The sequence below is a fragment of the Chiroxiphia lanceolata genome, assembly GCF_009829145.1.
Source record: "Chiroxiphia lanceolata isolate bChiLan1 chromosome W unlocalized genomic scaffold, bChiLan1.pri scaffold_46_arrow_ctg1, whole genome shotgun sequence".
In the NCBI taxonomy this organism is placed as follows: domain Eukaryota; kingdom Metazoa; phylum Chordata; class Aves; order Passeriformes; family Pipridae; genus Chiroxiphia; species Chiroxiphia lanceolata.
In genome coordinates, this window is record NW_022476501.1 from 35,061 (window position 1) to 52,001 (window position 16,941).

General features: G+C 57.3%; 5 protein-coding genes across 12 annotated transcripts in view; 2 read left to right on the plus strand and 3 right to left on the minus strand.

Moving 5' to 3' along the window:
* The window catches only part of LOC116781458 (class II histocompatibility antigen, B-L beta chain-like), a 58,830-nt gene that overhangs the window by 9,838 nt on the left and 32,051 nt on the right, over nt 1–16,941 (plus strand). The gene's annotated exons all lie outside the window — the stretch shown is intronic.
* LOC116781455 (class II histocompatibility antigen, B-L beta chain-like) overlaps nt 1–16,941 on the minus strand; it is a 99,397-nt gene that overhangs the window by 1,831 nt on the left and 80,625 nt on the right. The window contains exon 1 of one of the 5 annotated variants that reach the window (XM_032677138.1): nt 471–649. The exons of the other annotated variants lie outside the window; for them this stretch is intronic. Within the exon in view, the coding sequence (XP_032533029.1) occupies nt 471–555 (85 nt within the window). The 5' untranslated portion in view covers nt 556–649. Of the gene's footprint in view, nt 1–470; nt 650–16,941 lie in introns of those variants that run through there. 5 annotated transcript variants of the gene reach the window in all.
* Nucleotides 190–16,519, plus strand: LOC116781462 (C-type lectin domain family 2 member B-like). Of its 2 annotated transcripts, none has more exons than XM_032677148.1 (6): nt 190–207; nt 14,470–14,590; nt 14,922–15,032; nt 15,282–15,463; nt 15,756–15,856; nt 16,162–16,519. In XM_032677148.1, exons 2-6 carry the CDS (start codon nt 14,503–14,505, stop codon nt 16,319–16,321), a joined length of 642 nt encoding a protein of 213 aa, XP_032533039.1. In that variant the 5' UTR covers nt 190–207; nt 14,470–14,502; the 3' UTR covers nt 16,322–16,519. The 2 variants fall into 2 exon arrangements, with proteins under 2 accessions (XP_032533039.1, XP_032533038.1); XM_032677147.1 differs by lacking the exon at nt 190–207 and adding an exon at nt 12,197–12,410 and having other exon boundaries at nt 14,433–14,590.
* The window catches only part of LOC116781444 (C-type lectin domain family 2 member B-like), a 125,484-nt gene continuing 110,630 nt past the window's right edge, over nt 2,088–16,941 (minus strand). Inside the window, exons 4-6 of the mRNA XM_032677115.1 lie at nt 3,648–3,829; nt 3,259–3,359; nt 2,088–2,950 (exon numbers count right to left, since the gene is read on the minus strand). Of these exons, the coding sequence (XP_032533006.1) occupies nt 2,791–2,950; nt 3,259–3,359; nt 3,648–3,829 (443 nt within the window). The 3' untranslated portion in view covers nt 2,088–2,790. The remainder of the gene's footprint in view (nt 2,951–3,258; nt 3,360–3,647; nt 3,830–16,941) is intronic.
* Nucleotides 4,155–11,290, minus strand: LOC116781447 (C-type lectin domain family 9 member A-like). Of its 3 annotated transcripts, XM_032677123.1 has the most exons (7): nt 11,010–11,290; nt 10,517–10,633; nt 10,293–10,424; nt 10,021–10,175; nt 9,676–9,791; nt 4,528–4,685; nt 4,155–4,186 (listed from the first exon to the last, which is right to left on the minus strand). In XM_032677123.1, exons 1-6 carry the CDS (start codon nt 11,092–11,094, stop codon nt 4,631–4,633), a joined length of 660 nt encoding a protein of 219 aa, XP_032533014.1. In that variant the 5' UTR covers nt 11,095–11,290; the 3' UTR covers nt 4,155–4,186; nt 4,528–4,630. The 3 variants fall into 3 exon arrangements, with proteins under 3 accessions (XP_032533014.1, XP_032533015.1, XP_032533013.1); XM_032677124.1 differs by lacking the exon at nt 10,293–10,424; XM_032677122.1 differs by having other exon boundaries at nt 10,021–10,424.

Genomic DNA, 16,941 nt, shown 5'->3' on the forward strand with positions numbered 1-16,941 from the left:
CCCACAGCAGGCTGGGAGCTCAGGGGGCCACCCCGGACCCTCCTTTCCCACCCCCCTCTGCCCCACGGATGCCCCAGCACCGGCTCTTGGCTGGGGGAGAACCCCCCCATCAGCCCCCTGGGGATGGATAGGGGTGTTGGGGACCCCCCCACTGCGGATCCCACCCCCCCAGAGCCCCAGGGAACCGTTCCAGAGCTCAAGGGACACCCAGGGACCCCCATGGCACCCCTCTGCCTGCTCTCCCACACCCCCTTGCCTCCCTCTCCCACCCCTTTCCCACTGACCCCACAATCCCCAAACCCTCCCTCCTCCCCAAAGCCCCACCCTCACTTTGGGGCTCCCACCCCCCTTCCACTCACTCCGGGCCTTCCAACCCCCCTCCCACTCACTTTTAGGGCTCCCACCCCCTCTTTTCTCCCCTCTTGCCCCCCCTTTCCCACCCCACCCCCCTTTCCCACCCCCCCGCTCACCCGACAGCTCCTCGCCCGCAGCCGGAGGGGCTCCCAGCAGCACCAGGACCGCCAGCACGGCCCCAGCTCCCCGCACACGCTCCATGCCCAGCGCCGGACAGCTGCTGACAGCCCCAAACCAGCCGGGCGGCGCCGTTTTGGGGGGTTTGGGGCGCGCTGGGCTTGGCTGAGGGCGCAGTTGGGGCCCTTTTTCGAGGCGTCTTCCCGGCGACTGATGAGTCATCAGCGCGGCGCGCTGGGATTGGGCGCGGGCGGCGTGGGCGCTTTGGGATTGGCTGAGGGCCGTTGGGGGCCCCCGCGGCAGCCCCGGGGCTGGGGGGTTCGGGGGGGTCCGTGGGCTGCGGGGGAGGGGGGAGCTCAGGGCCCACCAAAAATGCCCAGCCAGGGCTCCCGCAGCTCCCACTGGCCCCCAAAAATCACCTGAGGGCAGTCTCTGATTGGCTGAGCTCCGGGAGGGCTCCGTTCGGGACGGGGCTGGAAGTGCCCAAACCCCCCCGTTCCCACAATTTTTGCCGTCTGGGAGTACCTCAGCCTCTCTTTCCAGGATTTCTTGGGGCTGGGAGACCGCAAACCCCCCTGTTCCTGGGTTACTGGGAGGATGACATTGCCCAAATCCCCCTGTTCTGAAGAGTTTTAGGGTGTCAGTGTTCCCAACCCCCCTTTTCTGGTGGTTTTGAGGGGCTGACGTGTCCCAAACCCCCCTGTTCTCAGGATTTTGAGGGTCTGGGTGTGTCCCAAAGTCCCTGTTCCCAGGATTTCTGTAGTGTAGGACAGTCTAAGACCCTCTTTTTCAGTATTTTCTGCTCCAAGAGTGCCTCAATCCCCCAGTTTTTGGGATTTTTAGGGTCTAGAAGAGCCCATACCCACGAGCTCCCAAGATTTTTGGGCTCTGAATGTTCCCAGCCCCCCTGTTCCTAGGATTTTTTGGCTCTGGGAGTGCCCAGACCCCTCATTCCCAGGATTTTTAGGGTCTGGATGTGCCTAAACCACCTTTCTCCAGGATTTTGTAGTTCTGAGAGTGTCTAAACCCCCCCTGTTCCCCGGATTTTTACTGTCTGAGAGTACTCAAACCCCACTGTTCCCAGGATTTCTGGAGTCTAGGAGTGTCCATGTCCCTCTTTTCTGATATTTTGGGGTCAGGGAGTGCCCCAAAAACCTTCTCCCTGAATTTTCATGGCCTGGGAATACCAAACTGCCCTTTTCCCAGGATTTTGCGGCTCTGGATATGTCCAAACCCACCTTTTTCTATGATTTTCTAGTTCTGGGAGTGCCCAAACACCCTGTTCCTAGGAATTTTAGAGTCTAAGACTGTCCAATCTCCCCTTTCCAATATTTTGTGCTCTGGATGTGCCCAAACCACCTTTCTCCAGGATTTTTAATGTCTGGCAGTGCCCAAACCCCTCCTGTTCCCAGGATTTTTGGAGCCCCCCCACTGCCCCCCAACAACCAGGACTGCAGAGCACTGAGAAGCTTTATTGGGAACACTGGGAACAGCTGGGTGGGGTGCAAAGAAAAGCGGGGCTGGGGGGGATACACGACCCCCCCAAATCAGGGCAGGGTTTGGGGGGTCCCGGCTGGGCCCGAGGCCACGGGGAGGGGCTGCGGCCGCCGGCGGCTCCGCTCTGTCCCCCCCTCTTGAGTCCCCCTTTCCAGGGAGAAACAGATGGGGGAAATGGAGGGGATGGACAGGGGGAAAACAGGACACTAGGGAAAAGAATTCCAACATCTCTCTTCAAACCCAGGACAATATTAAACAGGACTGGGCCCAACGCTGATCCCTGGGCGACACCACTGGTGACCAGATCCCAACTGGATGCAGCTCCATTCCCACCACTCTCTGGGCCTGACATTCCAGCCAGTTCCTAACCCAGCACAGAGGGCTCTGTCCAGGCCATGGGCTGCAGCTTTTCCAGCAATGTGCCCTGGGAGACAGTGTCCAAGGCTTTGCTGGAGGACTTTTCAAGGTCCCCAGGGAAGGGCTGGAGCTGTGTCAGGGCAGGGTCAGGTTGGATCCCAGGAAAAGGTTCTTCCCCCGGAGGCTGGTTGGCACTGCCCAGGCTCCCCAGGGCAGTGGGCACAGCCCCAAGGCTGCCAGAGCTCCAGGAGGGTTTGGATGATCCTCTGGGGCACAGCGGGTGACTCTTGGGGATGGACCTGGGCAGGGCTGAGGGTTGGACTCCATGATCCTTGTGAGGTGCCATCAGATACAATATATTTCTGGGGTTCAGTGCAAATTTCCTGGCCAGACAAATGGCCAATCTGTTCCCCCAGCAGTTCCACTTGCAGTGCTGGGGTGAAGCTCCCTCATCTGGTCAGAGATTTAGGCTGAGAGTCCCGGTTTGGGGTCTCTTAATTTCCCCTCCCACAGGACAAAGTTGTCAGGGCGGCTGCAGATCCAGTTCTTCTCCGTGTGGCACAGGGACGAGCTGATCCACCAGTCATCGAGGTACCCACAGGGCCCCCCACCCCTCACCTCAAACCTGCAATGCCAACGGGACCAGAGTGAGAAAGGGAAAAGGAAAAGAAGGAAAATCCCCCCCCCCCAAAAAAAAATAAGAAGAGCTGGGATTTCCCCTCTGGCAGAGAAGGGCTTTGGCTGAGGGGGGTCTCTAATTCTCTGATCAGGGTTGGGGGGCAGCAACCTCGGCCCATCCCAACCCCCCATGGAAAGCCAGGAGCTGCCTGGACATGGGGCAGGAGAAGGTGCCCATCCCAGGATGGGGCATCCCAGACTCCAGGAAATCCCTGGGGCCCACCCCGGGGCTCCAGCACGGACACAGGGACCCACCTGCTGTTCAAGGCCGTGCCATTGATCCACTCCCAGCCGTTATCCCTCTTTCCCAGCCCGATCCAGTGGTTTGCTTCGCCTTTATAGCGCAGAAGGAAGGCCTGCAAAGCAAAGAAACGTTGGCTTTGGCCAGTCTTGCCTTCCCCACCTCCTCTTTCCCTCCTGTGTCCACCCCCAGCCAGACCTGGGGCTTTTCCCAAGGGGTTGACTCCCGGCTCCAGCACTGGCAGCACTTTGGGGCCAGCCTGGGGGGTTTGGGGCTGATTTATCCTCTGGGTTTCCCCGTGTTTCCCACCGTGCTGCTGCAGAGGCTCAAGCCCAGTCCTCACCAGTTCAGCCCAGTCCTCACCAGTTCAGCCCAGTCCTCACTAGTTCATCCCAGTCCTCACCAGTTCCTCCCTCGTGCTTATGGTGGCCAGTGAAGCTCCCAGGGCCTCACACCTTTCCCGGCCCGTGGTCCAGTTGCCCTCAGCCTCAGAAAAATAATAACATTTTCCTTGGAAACCAGGCCAGGTGTCTGGGCACACGTGGGAGAATTCCGGCTCAGAGAACCGGGGTCTCACGCTGAGAACTGAAACACAGAAAGCTGAGTCAGACACGTGGGCAGCCCTGAAATCAGCAAAATGGGGTTGATTCCTTGGGGTTTTTTCCAGCAGCTGGAAGAGGGAAACTGGGAATGATTCTCTTGGGTAAAGGTGTGACTGAGGGAGGAGCAGATGCCTGGAGCAAAGTGCAGGGAAAAAAGGGAGTCACCCACTTTGGGAGCCTCCCTGGATGCCGGGAAGGTCCTGGAATCCTCCCCCTGGGTGGGACTCACCAGTCACTGCTCCAGCCAGGCTCAAGCTGAGGATCCCCAGGAGCACACACAGAGCGAGGAGAACATGCACCTCTGGGGATGTTCTCTGGTCTGACTCGGTTCTGGAGGACCCTGGGGCAGGAAAGAGCAGGGTGAGGATGGCCTGGCTCCTCTCCCCTCTGCTTTGCCCTCCTGTGCTGGACCCTCAGTCCATCCCCAGCCCCACCCAGGCCCATCCAGGGACCCCTCTGGGGGCTCAGGAGTCCTTCAAAGCCACTGATGTGTTTGAGGGCCTGGAGACAGATCTTCAGCCCCAGAGGTGAATTCCACAGTGTGGAATTCAGTGCAGCTGTGCCTGGGCTGCTCCACACCCACCCAAAGGCTCCATCCCCATCCCACTGGTTCCCCCCCGGAGCAAGATGCTCTTCCCGCCCCCTGCCCTCCCCTGGAGCGTTTGGTTTTCCCAGCATTACCCCATTTGGACTGTTCCTCTGCATCACTGCAGATGTTCAGGGCTTCCTCTTGGCCTGAACAATTTGGCTTTTGGGTTTCTTTCCCCATCCTTGCAGAGAAGCCTCAGGGCCTGGGGCTGACGTTCCCTGGGCTCTGTGGGGTGGATGCACTCGGCAGCCTGGGGTGGAAGGAGAGGAGAGGCTGAGGGGACCTGCAGGGAGCTGAGACCCTCCTGGGCCACAGCCCAGCCAGGCACAACAGCCCTTGTGGGGCACTGACACACAAGGTGAATCAGCCTCTGGCAGGGGTGGTGGGTCACAAAGGACAGAGGGACAGGAAAAGAGAGGGGAGCAGCAAAGATCAAAGAGGGAAAAAAACCCAAACAAATTTAGCAGAAAGGAAAGAAAAAGACAAGTTTAAAAGGACTTGAACTATTAAATAAATAAGTCACTGAGAGCTCACAGCTCAAAGGCAGCTGAAGTGTTTGCAGGGGACAGGAGCCTGTTCAGGGATGGGGGCGGTGAAAGGCACTGAGGGCTCGGAGCAGACTTTGTGCTTTGGGGCCCTTTTGCAAAAACACAGAGGATTGAAAATAGCCTGTAACAGTTCACAGCATCTCTTCTGCTCGGGTTTTCTGTGTTGAGCTCGTTTTGCTCACAGGAATCCCTGCTCTGGTTCCCCCCCCCTCCCCGTGCCCACTGTTGCAGGAGCACGACCTGGTTCCCCGGACCCCAAACCAACAGGGGCAGCAGCTTTTGGTCCTTTTGGGTCTTGTGTAAGTTATTACCAGCACCAAATGTACCAACAGAAGCTCATCAGGAATTGTGGGTAAACAGATGTGAAAAAAACACAAAGCAATTCCCTCAGAGGGGATTTGCAGGAGGAAAGCTCAAGGAGTGCTCAGATAACAGCGTTTCCAGAGCAGTGGGAGGGTTAAATTGGTAGGTAAAAAAAACAAAACCAGGATGACTCAGGAAACCTAGGAGACCTGCTCGCAGTTTGTAAATTTGTACAGGATAATGGGCGTGTGCTTGACAGGAGATGGGGTGCCCTGGGCATTTCTGTGTGCAGAAAGGAACGAGAGAATGGGAGCTTCGCCTGTGCGGACAGTGCCATCGTGGGAGATGAGAGGGGAGCCCCAGAACACACAGAAGAGAAGGACAACTCTAAACCCGGGTAGATGGAGCTCATCAGCCCTGTAAGGCCATCCGTCTAAGAGAAGGTCACTCTAAACAAACCTACGTCCTGAGGACCTCACTGCCACCGTCCAAGCTCGCTCGGCCCCGGCAGATGAACCTTAGGATTAAAGGGTGGGCTCAGCTCAGCACACACTGTATCTCACCTAAAAAATCCACTGCGCAGGCTCGAAGGCCTTACCCGCATTCACAAAGCCCTGTATCACCAGCGTGCTTGTAACAAATGTGGGTAGAGACCTTTCCCAGATCTTCGTTCGCGAAGACTGGCCAGACTTTGAGACAGACCTTGTGCAAGCTCTGAGCTGAGTCTGATCCCAAAACCGGGGCAGATCACAGTACAGTACAAGTGAAGGGTTTCTGATTTCAAAAACTAAAGTTTCAAGTGCCTGGACCTGCTTGACATGGCAGAAGTCCCAGGGCACAAGTTCCACCCCCTCATTTCAAGCCAAAATTTCAGTCCTACTTTCATTTCTGCCTCACAATGTTGACTGTAAAAATTCAACAAATTTCCTTAAAAAGACCCCCGAAGGTTCACCTTGTAAGACCCCACCTGGGGCAGCTCGAGCTCCTGCTCGGGTTTAATCCCTCCCAAACCCAATTCTGAGCCAGAAACCAGTGGGCTGATGAAGGTTTTAATATTTGCAAAACTGAAGTATCTATTTGAAGCTAAAAGAGAGCCAGTGCAGTTACTGATTCACCCAGTCCCACTGTCATTTTTGCTCCTTTATGATGACTGTACAAATTCAACAAATTCCCTTAAAAAGACCCCCAAAGGTTCACATTGTGAGACCCCCCCTGGTGCAGCTCAAGCTCCTGCCCAGGTTCAATCCCTCCCAAGCCCATCGTGGTTTCCTCCAGCTCCCCCCAAAATCACTGTTCATTCCACTCAACTGAAACAAATTAAAGTCCTTTCTACCATATCATTATTTGCCTCTTTGCACCACGATTTGCTCAAATCTCTTTCTGAGAAGCAACCCTGTCAGCAACAAGGGGCTGAAAAAACCCCAACAGAACCACTGCAGAAGCTCTTACAAGGCAGCAAAAATGACAAACCAGCCCAACCCCGCAGCAGACACTCAAACCAACCCCACGGCAGCAAAAGCCTCACTAAACCAGCTGTAAAACTGTGAATTTTGGGGTTTATTCCCCCCTTCCCTTCAACGTGCCACATTTAATTAATCAGGTGGTCATTGCAGCCCCCCCAGAGACAAGACCCTGATGTGGGGGCTCAGCCCTGTCCCAGCCGTGGCTCACTGTGGGCAGGGAGCACCCACCACCCCGAGTTTGGCAGCCCAGGGGCTGCTCTGGAGTACTCACCCTGGCAGGGCAGCTCTCAGTGACTGGGAGATCTCCTGGTGCTGAATCTGTTGAGCCACAGATAGGGGAGGAGAGCCAACACAGAGGCGAGACTTTTTTTTTTATAGCTTTTGGACTGTTTTGCTCTTCTCCAGCAGATTTCAGCATTTCATCCAAGGCATTTTTTTCAACCCTTCCTTGCTTAAAAATATTTAAGGGTTCTCAGCCAAGGGAGATGTCATGGGCTGGCACCCTGATTGATGCCAGATGCTGCTCTGTCACCTCTCTCCTCATCTGGGCAGGGGACGGAATTATCCCAAACTTTCACCTCGTGAAAGCTGCACAGTTTGGAGCCAGAAGAAATGAGAAGCTGTTGGAGATGTATGACCACTGGTTGGAAATCTGAGAAACCCAGGGGGAGGTTTTTGGCTGAAGAGGTCCCACGTGGCTGGGATGGGGGTGTGCACTTTAAATGATACCCTAAGAGGTGGACCAAAATACACCCAACCCAAAATATTGTCCTAACTATATTTATGACCTTGTTATACAGCCTTTCATTATCAGGGGGAAGTGTTTAATTGAAGAAAGATTCTAAAGTCGTGCTGAGGGATCAGGGAGAGGTCACCAACCAGTAGTTCTTGTGGGCACAAGAAAGGAATGGATTAATGACTAAAACCAGTTTTTTCTAAATCCATCCTGGTGTTCTTTTAAGAGGAAATAAGAAAACACACGAACTTCAAACTGCAAATGCACGGGAAACTGCAGGCAGGGAACTGGAATTTGGTTTTTTTCACAGTTTTTTGTTGTTATTGTTGTTGTTGTTTTGTTGGGTTGGGTTTTTTTGAAAAAAAAAAAAAAACACCTGCAGACAAGCTCCCTGTCGTGACATGGGGGTGCCATTGCCAGGACGCTGCTGGCCCAGGGCAGCTGCAGAACGGGCTCAGCCTCCCAAGGGGAAGAACCAGCACCCGAGAGGGTGCTCAGGATTGTGCCCAGTGGCTCCTGCCCCCGCAGTTCGGAGCCCAGGGGCACCCAGCGCTGGTACTGAGCCCATTTGTGTGTCCCTGTTTGTTAATGTGGCTCGGCTTCTGGCAGGGAAAGCACAAGGGGAGTGGCTGCACCCCGAGGCGAACCCGGTCGGGACGAAGCTCTCGTCACCTCCCCGCGTCTCCTGAGTGACAGAAAGGTTGGACTTGAACGGGATCTTAAAGGGAGGGGGTTCGTAGGGACCCCCAGCTCCCCTCGCTGCCCACGAGGGGAAACGTCCCGAGGGAGCGGGAGCTGCGGGGGAGCTGCGGGCGGGGAAAGACCCGAGGGAACGTCCGCGGGTGCCGGGGGGGTCCCCGCCCGGCTCGTGGCCGTTCCCTGCCCCGAGGCACAGGAGGGAAGTCAGGCCGACCGAGCCATAACTGGGAAGGTCATTCCAGCAGTGGGAGGTCGCGACCACCGACTCGTTGACCACCCCAGAGTCCAGCGGAGAACTGCAGCTGCGACCGATCAGCACGAGAAGGAGAGAGACACCCGGCAAATGGGGGGTTGGGTGCTAATTAATAAGAGAATAAGGTCACGAGATAAAAACTTCACGAAAAGCTCCTTCAGTCCGTGGAAACTGTTTCCCGGCATTTCTTGGCTCCGCGGGGGCGTTAAAATCGCTGCACCGAGGGGTCCGAAAGAGCCGCAACGAGCGTGGGAACAGAAGAAACGGCAAGAAACAGAGTAAAATAGAATAAAAGGCTGCACCGAGGGGTCCCCCCCGCCCCGTGTCACTGAACGGGCGCTCTCGGGGGTGGCCAGAAGGGCTGCGCCGAGCGGGGTGGGAGCTGCGAATAAAATATACAGAGAATGGAATTAAACGCGATAGCAGAGCCGCGGCGGTGCTGGAGGAGCTGCCCGGAGGGACAGACAGATCCTGCCTTGGCTCGTGGGACCCACCCCCTGTCGCTGAAGAGATGCGACGAGGGGCGGGCGAGGGGCGGTGGCGGCGAAAGGGCCGCCCCGGGGCGGGGAGATGGGGGGCGTGAACGGAAAAAAAAGCGAGAAGGCAATAAAAGACCCGCACGGGGAGTGGCCGCTGTCCCGCGACCGAAACAGCGGCACCGAGGGACACTGCGAGGGGGGACGAGCGGCCCCGGGGAGCGTCCCCTGCCCCGCGTCCCTAAAAGAGCTGCCCCGTGGGACGGGCGGGTCCGCTCCGCCCTCGGGCACCGGGGCGGGAATCGGGGGGTTGTTCGCAACCGACTCCCCTGCAAAGTGAATGTCACAAGTTATTTTTAGTTTTTATTCTTTTCGCAGTTCGATTTCTCCTCCACCCCCCGTCCTCGCCTCGCCCATCCCAGGGCGACTTTCCCCGGCCGCGGTTCTGCCCGTGCCCCGGGAGCCGCCGGTGGGTGCCGAACCCGCGGGAATCGGGATTTTTTCCCGCATTAACGGTGGGATTTGGGTGCGGTGGAGGCTCAGATCCGGGCGGACTCCGTCTGGCAGATCCACTGCAGCCCCGTGTCGCAGGCGCGGGGGTCGATCCTGTCCCCCTTGAGCGCCCCGCAGGCTCCGCGACCCTCCCCGGGGTCCTGTGGGAACCTGCGGGTGCGGGAGGGGGCCCGTGTCACCCCCGGGGGGCCCTCGGAGGACAGGGGTGTGCCCACCCCGACCCCCCCAGCGCTCCCCCCCGGCCCTCACCGGCTCCAGTCCGGGCGGGAGCCGTTCACCCACGTCCAGCCCATCCCGGGCGCGGGCACCGAGAGCCCGATCCAGAAGTGGCGCGTGGGTTTCCTCAGGGTCTCATTGAGGGAATCCTGGCCCGGGGAAAGGGGCAGTGGTGGCGCTGCCGGGCTGTCGATGGTCACCCCAAAATAGGCTCCATCCTCACCCCGGGACCGAGCCAGACCCATCCCCCCTCCCCCCCCGGTCTGCCACGGGCACCGCGGGGAATTTGGGAATGAGAGCTCTGATCCCAGGCTTCTGGGGAGCCCTTCGCCCTCCCCTGGGGTGCCTCCAGCCCCTCTGTCCCCTCGGTCCCTTCACCAGCTCGTCCTTGTCCCACGGCATCGCCATCGCGGCCCCGCGGTCCCCGCAGTCCTCCCGGCTCCCGTGCCACGAGTTCATCCTTTCCGAGACCCAGTAGCACTTGGTCCTGCCCAGCATCCAGCCCACGGGGCAGAGCCTGCACCCCTCGGCCTCTGCGGACAGACAGACAGACAGACGGACCCCGGTGCGCTGAGGCACCGTGGGGGGACTGGGGGAGGCTCCAGTTTGGGGAGGGGGCATCGATGGGACCCCCGGGGGGTGGGGGTTACCTCGCGGGGGGCACAGGATCCTCCTCAGCTCCCTGAAGGTGCCGTCCAGGCTGGCACAGGGGGGTCTCAGGGAGGTGTTCCCCCACCCCGAGGTCGCCTCGGGCTGTGCCCTCTCTGCCACCCACCAGGACACTGGGACAGGAGGATGCCCAGCCCGGTCAGAGGCACTGGGGGGGGAAAGGGGCAGAGGGGTCCGGGTGCCCCTTCCCACCCCCCAAACTCACCCCACAGCACCAGGGACAGCGCCAGGGCAGCCGTCAGGGCCCCGAGGAGGCAGCGGGGACAGCAGGGGGGGGCTGTGGTGGGGACCCCCCGGGGTTCTGGAAAGTCAGATCCTACAGCTGAGGGGTGGAAAAGAGCACCCGTCACCCCCTCACCCACCCAGAGCCCGGGGCAGGGGGTTCTGGGGCAAAGCACCCTGGTGAGACCCCCCCAAACCCCTGCAGCCCCCCCTGCCCAGGAGCAGGAGGAGGTGGGTGCCCCCCAAGAATCCGTCTGCTCCCTCTGTTGGGTGGTCCCAGCTCGGGGGGTGGGACAGCAGCCAAACACAGCCCCGAGAACAGCCCCCCCAGCCCCTCCTTCCCCAATCCCTGCCTCAGTTTCCCCACCCTGAGCAGCTCTTGGGGACCCCAGGGGTGACACCACCCCCTGCCCCCGAGTCCCTCTTCCCCCCCACCGATCTGGGGGGGGCCCAGCGGACACGACCCCCCCCAGTACCTGCCCCCGGGGAGGACGGGGGGCTCCCCGCAGCCCCTCGTTTCCTCCACTGCTCTAAGGCCGTGTAGCCGTCCTGGTCCTCCATGTCCCGCCGCTCAGGGCCGGGGACCCGCAGTGGTCACACGGAGGAAGGGACAGGAAGCCAAAGCACCGCTGCCCCCCCGGGCTGGTGTGAACTGGCAGCGGGTTCAGAGCTTCCTGTCCCCAAACCAAAGCCCCACAACTGCTGGGGGGACTCGTCCTGACGGCCCCGAGGGGTGGGGGGTCGGGGGTCTGTGCCCAGAGGAAGGAAACCCACGGGAAGGGACAAGGAGGACAAGGAGCCACAGCACGAGGTGCTGGGAGAGAGAAATCACTCCTCACACCCCCCAAAAATGGTGAAAATAAGAGATCAAGGTGTTGATCGTGATCTCTAAGAGATGAGAGTCGATAAAATACCATCAAAAGGAGAGCAAAATGAGAGAACTGCTCGATAAAACACCAGTTGTGTCCAAAAATAGACACAGTTTCACGGAGCTCATGCCTGGTTTTCCCAGCCGTGTCTCACAATGTCTGTAGGGTAACACGGGCTCAGCCAGAAGCCCCACTTCTCTTGCCCCCTAATGAGGAGCAATTTTATTAGGCTAATTAATTAGTCCCTGATCTTTGCTCCTCTGCCAGGCACAGGCCAGCACGGGCTCCACAGGCTGCAGGGCTGCTGCGTCCTGCTGGGGCTTGACCCATCTGTTTTATTTGCCCCCAAAAGGGGAAAACAGCCCCAAATCCCTTTGGCCAAGCGGAGGAGGGGACAGAGTTCTGGTAGAAAAGTCCAAAAATCGGTTTTGCCCAGCTTGGGAAGAAAAAAACAAACAGAAGTGAGGTGGGACCCCCCCAGGAGCACTTGTGTGCCGTCCCCCCCCGAAGCCCTCCCTGGGGTGCTGGAGGGTGACTGGGCACATTGGGAAGGGGCCCCGGCCCGGGGCTCAGCCACACGTCCCCCCCGGGAGCTCCAAGGCTCCCACAGCCGGGATGGAAAGTGCGTGGATGGAGCAGGGGAAGGGACGGGACTGCCGGCGCTGGACGGGGCACGAGGAACAGGTGGGGAAGGCAATAAACAGTAAAACGACGACGAAATATAAAGCTCGGAGGCAGAGGAAGGTAGCCAAACCCGTCCCAGTTCACACCCAAAAGGCAGAGCCAGGGCGGGGGCGGCATCGAAAATCAGCCAATGGGAAGCGTCGGAGAGCCCCCGGCAGCCAATGGGAAGCCACGTTTCCTGATACCAAGTAAAGCTACCGAGAAGCTGCTGGAGAGCAGCCAAAATCAACTCAAATTGCGTCTGTGGGGGAGGTTTGCTCCTTGTTTATGACTAAACACACCCTACCGGGAAATCTCACAGTGTCTGAGAGCTGCCCTGCTAAGGTGAGTACTCGAGAGCAGCTCCTGGGCTGCCAAACTCGAGGTGGCAGGTGCTCCCTGCCCACAGGGAGCCACGGCTGGGACAGGGCTGAGCCCCCACATCATGGGCTTGTCTTTGGGGGGGCTGCAATTAATTAATTAAACGTGGTACGTTGAAGGGCAGGAAGGAGTAAACGCCAAAAGTCTCAATTTTACAGCTGGGTTTAGTGAGGCTTTTGCTACCATGGGTTTGGTTTGAGTGTCTGCTGCGGGGTTGTGCTGGTTTGTCATTTTTGCTGCCTTGTAAGAGCTTCTGCAGTGGTTTTGTTGGGGTTTTTTCAACCCCTTGTTGCTGACAGGGTTGCTTCTCGGGAAGAGAATTGAGCAAATCGTGCTGAAAAGAGGCAAATAATGATATGACAGAAAAAGGACTTTAATTTGTTTCAGTTGAGTGGAATGAACAGTGATTTTGGGAGGAGCTGGAGCGAACCAGCTGGAAACCACGGTGGGCTTGGGAGGGATTGAACCTGGGCAGGAGCTCGGGCTGCACCAGGGGAGGTCTCACAACGTGAACCTTTGGGGGTCTTTTTAGGGGAATTTGTAGAATTTGTACAGTCACACTGGGAGATAGAAATTAGTCATCATAAAGGAGCAAAAATGACAGTGGGACTGGGTGAATCAGTAACCGCGCTGGCTCTCTTTTAGCTTCAAATTGACACTTCAGTTTTGCAAATACTAAAACCTTCACCAGCTCACTGGTTTCTGGCTCAGAATTGGATCTGGGAGGGATTAAACCTGAGCAGGAGCTCGGGCTGCACCAGGTGGGGTCTCACAGCGTGAACCTTTGGGGGTCTTTTTAAGGGAATTTGTTGAATTTGTACAGTCGACACTGTGAGGCAGAAATTAAAGTAGGACTGAAATTTTGGCTTGAAATGAGGGGGTGGAACTTGTGCACTCGGGCTTCTGCCATATCAAGCAGGTCCAGGCACCCAATAGTTTCGTTTATAAAATAACAAAGCTTCATATCTAACGATCCCTCCCCCACTTTCAGGCTCAGATCCAGGTCAGAGCTTGGGCAAGGTCTGCCCTCTATCCTGTTGCACTTTAGAAACCCCCCGGATGAGGAAGCACCACCTCCTTCTGGCTCATCCTGTGTTTGTTTCTCCTATCAATTTAACCCTCTCACTGCTCTGGAAATGCTGTTATCTGAGCATTCCTTGAGTTTCCTCCTGCAAATCCCCTCTGAGGGAACTGCTTTGTGCTTTTTTCACATCTGTTTACCCACAATCAAACCTTTGCAGCTTTCAGAGCTCACTTTGGCAATGAAATATTGCTGTTTTATCAGGACACGTTCCTGATGAGCTTCTGTTGGTCCATTTGGTGCTGGTAATAACTTATACAAGACCCAAGAGGAACAAAAGTTGCTGCCCCTGTTGGTTTGGGGTGCAGGGAACCAGGTCGTGCTCCTGCAACATGGGAGGAGGAACCAGAGTGGGGTTTCCTGTGAGCAAAACAAGTTTGTGGGGAGCCACAAACAGAAAACTCGAGCAGAACAGGTGCTGTGAACTGTCACAGGCTATTTTCCACCCTGGGTGTTTTTGCAAAAGGGCCCCCAAAGCACAAACTCTGCTCCGAGCCCTCGGTGCCTCTTCTGAGCCCTGAACGGGCTCCTGTCCCCTGCAAACACTTCAGCTGCCTTTGAGCTGTGAGATCTCAATGACTTACTCATTTAATAGTTAAAGTGCCTTTAAACTTGTCTTTCTCTTTCCTTTCTGCTTAATTTGTTGGGGTTGTTTTTTCCTCTTTAATCTTTATCCCTCCCCTCTCTTTCCCTCCCTTATCTTTTCCCCTCCCCTCCCTCTGTCCTTTGTGCTGCCTCCTCTCCCAGATGTGTGTTCAGCCCTGCCAGATGGTGCCCCTTGGCACCAAGATAACGCTGAGAGCCAGTGCCAACCCCACAAGGGCTGTTGTGGCTGGCTGGACTGGGGCCCAGGAGGTCTCAGCTCCCTGCAGGTCCCCTCAGCCTCTCCTCTCCTTCCACCCCAGGCTGCCGAGTGCATCCACCCCACAGAGCCCAGGGAATGTCAGCCCTGGCCCCTGAAGCTTCTCTGCAAGGATGGGGAAAGGAACTCAAAGGCCAAATTCTTCAAGCCAGGAGGAAGCCCTGAATACCTGCAGTGATCCAGAGAAAGAGTCCAAATGTGGTAATGCTGGGAAAACCAAACGTTCTGATGGAGGGCAGGGGGTGGGAAGAGCATCTCACTCCAAGGCAGCACCAGTGGGATGGGGATGGAGCCTTTGGGTGGGTGTGGAGCAGCCCAGGCACAGCTGCACTGAATTCCACATTGTGGAATTCACCTCTGGAGGCTGAAGATCCGTCTCCAGGCCCTCAAACACATCAGTGGCTTTGAAGGACTCCTGAGACCCCAGGATGGGCCTGGGTGGGGCTGGGGATGGACTGAGGGTCCAGCACAGGAGGGCAAAGCAGAGGGGAGAGGAGCCAGGCCATCCTCACCCTGCTCTTTCCTGCCCCAGGGTCCTCCAGAACCGAGTCAGACCAGAGAACATCCCCCAAGGTGCATGTTCTCCTCGCTCTGTGTGTGCTCCTGGGGATCCTCAGCTTGAGCCTGGCTGGAGCAGTGACTGGTGAGTCCCACCCAGGGGGAGGATTCCAGGACCTTCCCGGCATCCAGGGAGGCTCCCAAAGTGGGTGACTCCCTTTTTTTTCCCTGCACTTTGCTCCAGGCACCAGCTCCTCCTTCAGTCACACTTTTTCCCAAGAGAATCATTCCCAGTTTCCCTCTTCCAGCTGCTGGAAAAAAACCCCAAGGAATCAACCCCATTTTGCTGATTTCAGGGCTGCCCACGTGTCTGACTCAGCTTTCTGTGTTTCAGTTCTCAGTGTGAGACCCCGGTTCTCTGAGCTGGAATTCTCCCACGTGTGCCCAGACACCTGGCTTGGTTTCCAAGAAAAATGTTATTATTTTTCTGAGGCTGAGGGCAACTGGACCACGGGCCGGGAAAGGTGTGAGGCCCTGGGAGCTTCACTGGCCACCATAAGCACGAGGGAGGAACTGGTGAGGACTGGGATGAACTGGTGAGGACTGGGATGAACTGGTGAGGACTGGGCTGAACTGGTGAGGACTGGGCTTGAGCCTCTGCAGCAGCACCAGGGTGGGAAACATGGGGAAACCAAGAGGAAAAAACCAGCCCCAAACCCCCCAGGCTGGCCCCAAAGTGCTGCCAGTGCTGGAGCCGGGAGCCAACCCCTTGGGAAAAGCCCCAGGTCTGGCTGGGGGTGGACACAGGAGGGAAAGAGGAGGTGGGGAAGGCAAGACTGGCCAAAGCCAACGTTTCTTTGCTATCCAGGCCTTCCTTCTGCGCTATAAAGGCGAAGCAAACCACTGGATCGGGCTGGGAAAGAGGGATAACGGCTGGGAGTGGATCAATGGCACGGCCTTGAACGGCAGGTGGGTCCCTGTGTCCGTGCTGGAGCCCCGGGGTGGGCCCCAGGGATTTCCTGGAGTCTGGGATGCCCCATCCTGGGATGGGCACCTTCTCCTGCCCCGTGTCCAGGCAGCTCCTGGCTTTCCATGGGGGGTTGGGATGGGCCGAGGTCGCTGCCCCCCAACCCTGATCAGAGAATTAGAGACACCCCCCCAGCCAAAGCCCTTCTCTGCCAGAGGGGAAATCCCAGCTCTTCCTAATTTTTTGGGGGGAAGAGTTTCCTTCTTTTCCTTTTCCCTTTCTGTCTCTGGTCCCGTTGGCATTGCAGGTTTGAGGTGAGGGGTGAGGGACCCTGTGGGTACCTGAGCTATGGGTGGATCAGCTCATCCCTGTGCCACACGGAGAAGAACTGGATCTGCAGCCGCCCCGACGACTATGAACTCTGGAAGGGGAAATTAAGAGACCCCAAAACAGGAGTTTCACCCTAGATCTCCAACCAGATGAGGGAGCTTCACCCCAGCACTGCAAGTGGTACTGCTGGGGGAACATCTCAGTTGTCTGGCCAGGAAATTTTCGCTGAATATCTCAAAAATATCTTGTATTGGAAAGCACCTCACAAGGATCATGGAGTCCAACCCTCAGCCCTGCCCAGGCCCATCCCCAGGAGTCACCCCCTGTGTCCCAGAGGATCATCCAAACCCTCCTGGAGCTCTGGCAGCCTTGGGGCTGTGCCCACTGCCCTGGGGAGCCTGGGCAGTGCCCCCCAACCAGCCTCTGGGGGAAGAACCTTTTCCTGGGATCCAACCTGACCCTACCCTGGCACAGCTCCAGCCCTTCCCTGGGGTCAGCATCCAGAGGGACCTTGAAAGGTCCTCCAGCAAAGCCTTGGACACTGTCTCCCAGGGCACATTCCTGGAAAAGCTGCAGCCCATGGCCTGGATAGGGTTGCACAGGAAAGCAGGGATGGAGCCGCTTGGCTTATTGTTATCTATAGTAATATAAAAGCATAAAAATAACTCTTAAGTATCAGGAGCCAACATTATATGACCCTGAGAGAATCTCAAGGGGAGCTCAGCAACTTTAATGCAGACATGGTGAGATGTATCCA

Excerpts from the sequence above, each read along its gene's own strand:
- LOC116781462 (XM_032677148.1), top strand. The coding sequence starts at position 14,503 with ATGGGGAAAGGAACTCAAAGGCCAAATTCTTCAAGCCAGGAGGAAGCC. Across the intron at positions 14,591-14,921 it reads AGAGAAAGAGTCCAAATGTG|GGTCCTCCAGAACCGAGTCA; the intron begins GTAATGCTGGGA and ends TTCCTGCCCCAG. Across the intron at positions 15,033-15,281 it reads CCTGGCTGGAGCAGTGACTG|TTCTCAGTGTGAGACCCCGG; the intron begins GTGAGTCCCACC and ends TCTGTGTTTCAG.
- LOC116781447 (XM_032677122.1), bottom strand. The coding sequence starts at position 11,094 with ATGGAGGACCAGGACGGCTACACGGCCTTAGAGCAGTGGAGGAAACGA. Across the intron at positions 10,425-10,516 it reads GCTGTCCCTGGTGCTGTGGG|TGTCCTGGTGGGTGGCAGAG; the intron begins GTGAGTTTGGGG and ends CTCCTGTCCCAG. Across the intron at positions 9,792-10,020 it reads CGTGGGACAAGGACGAGCTG|GATTCCCTCAATGAGACCCT; the intron begins GTGAAGGGACCG and ends TCCCCGGGCCAG.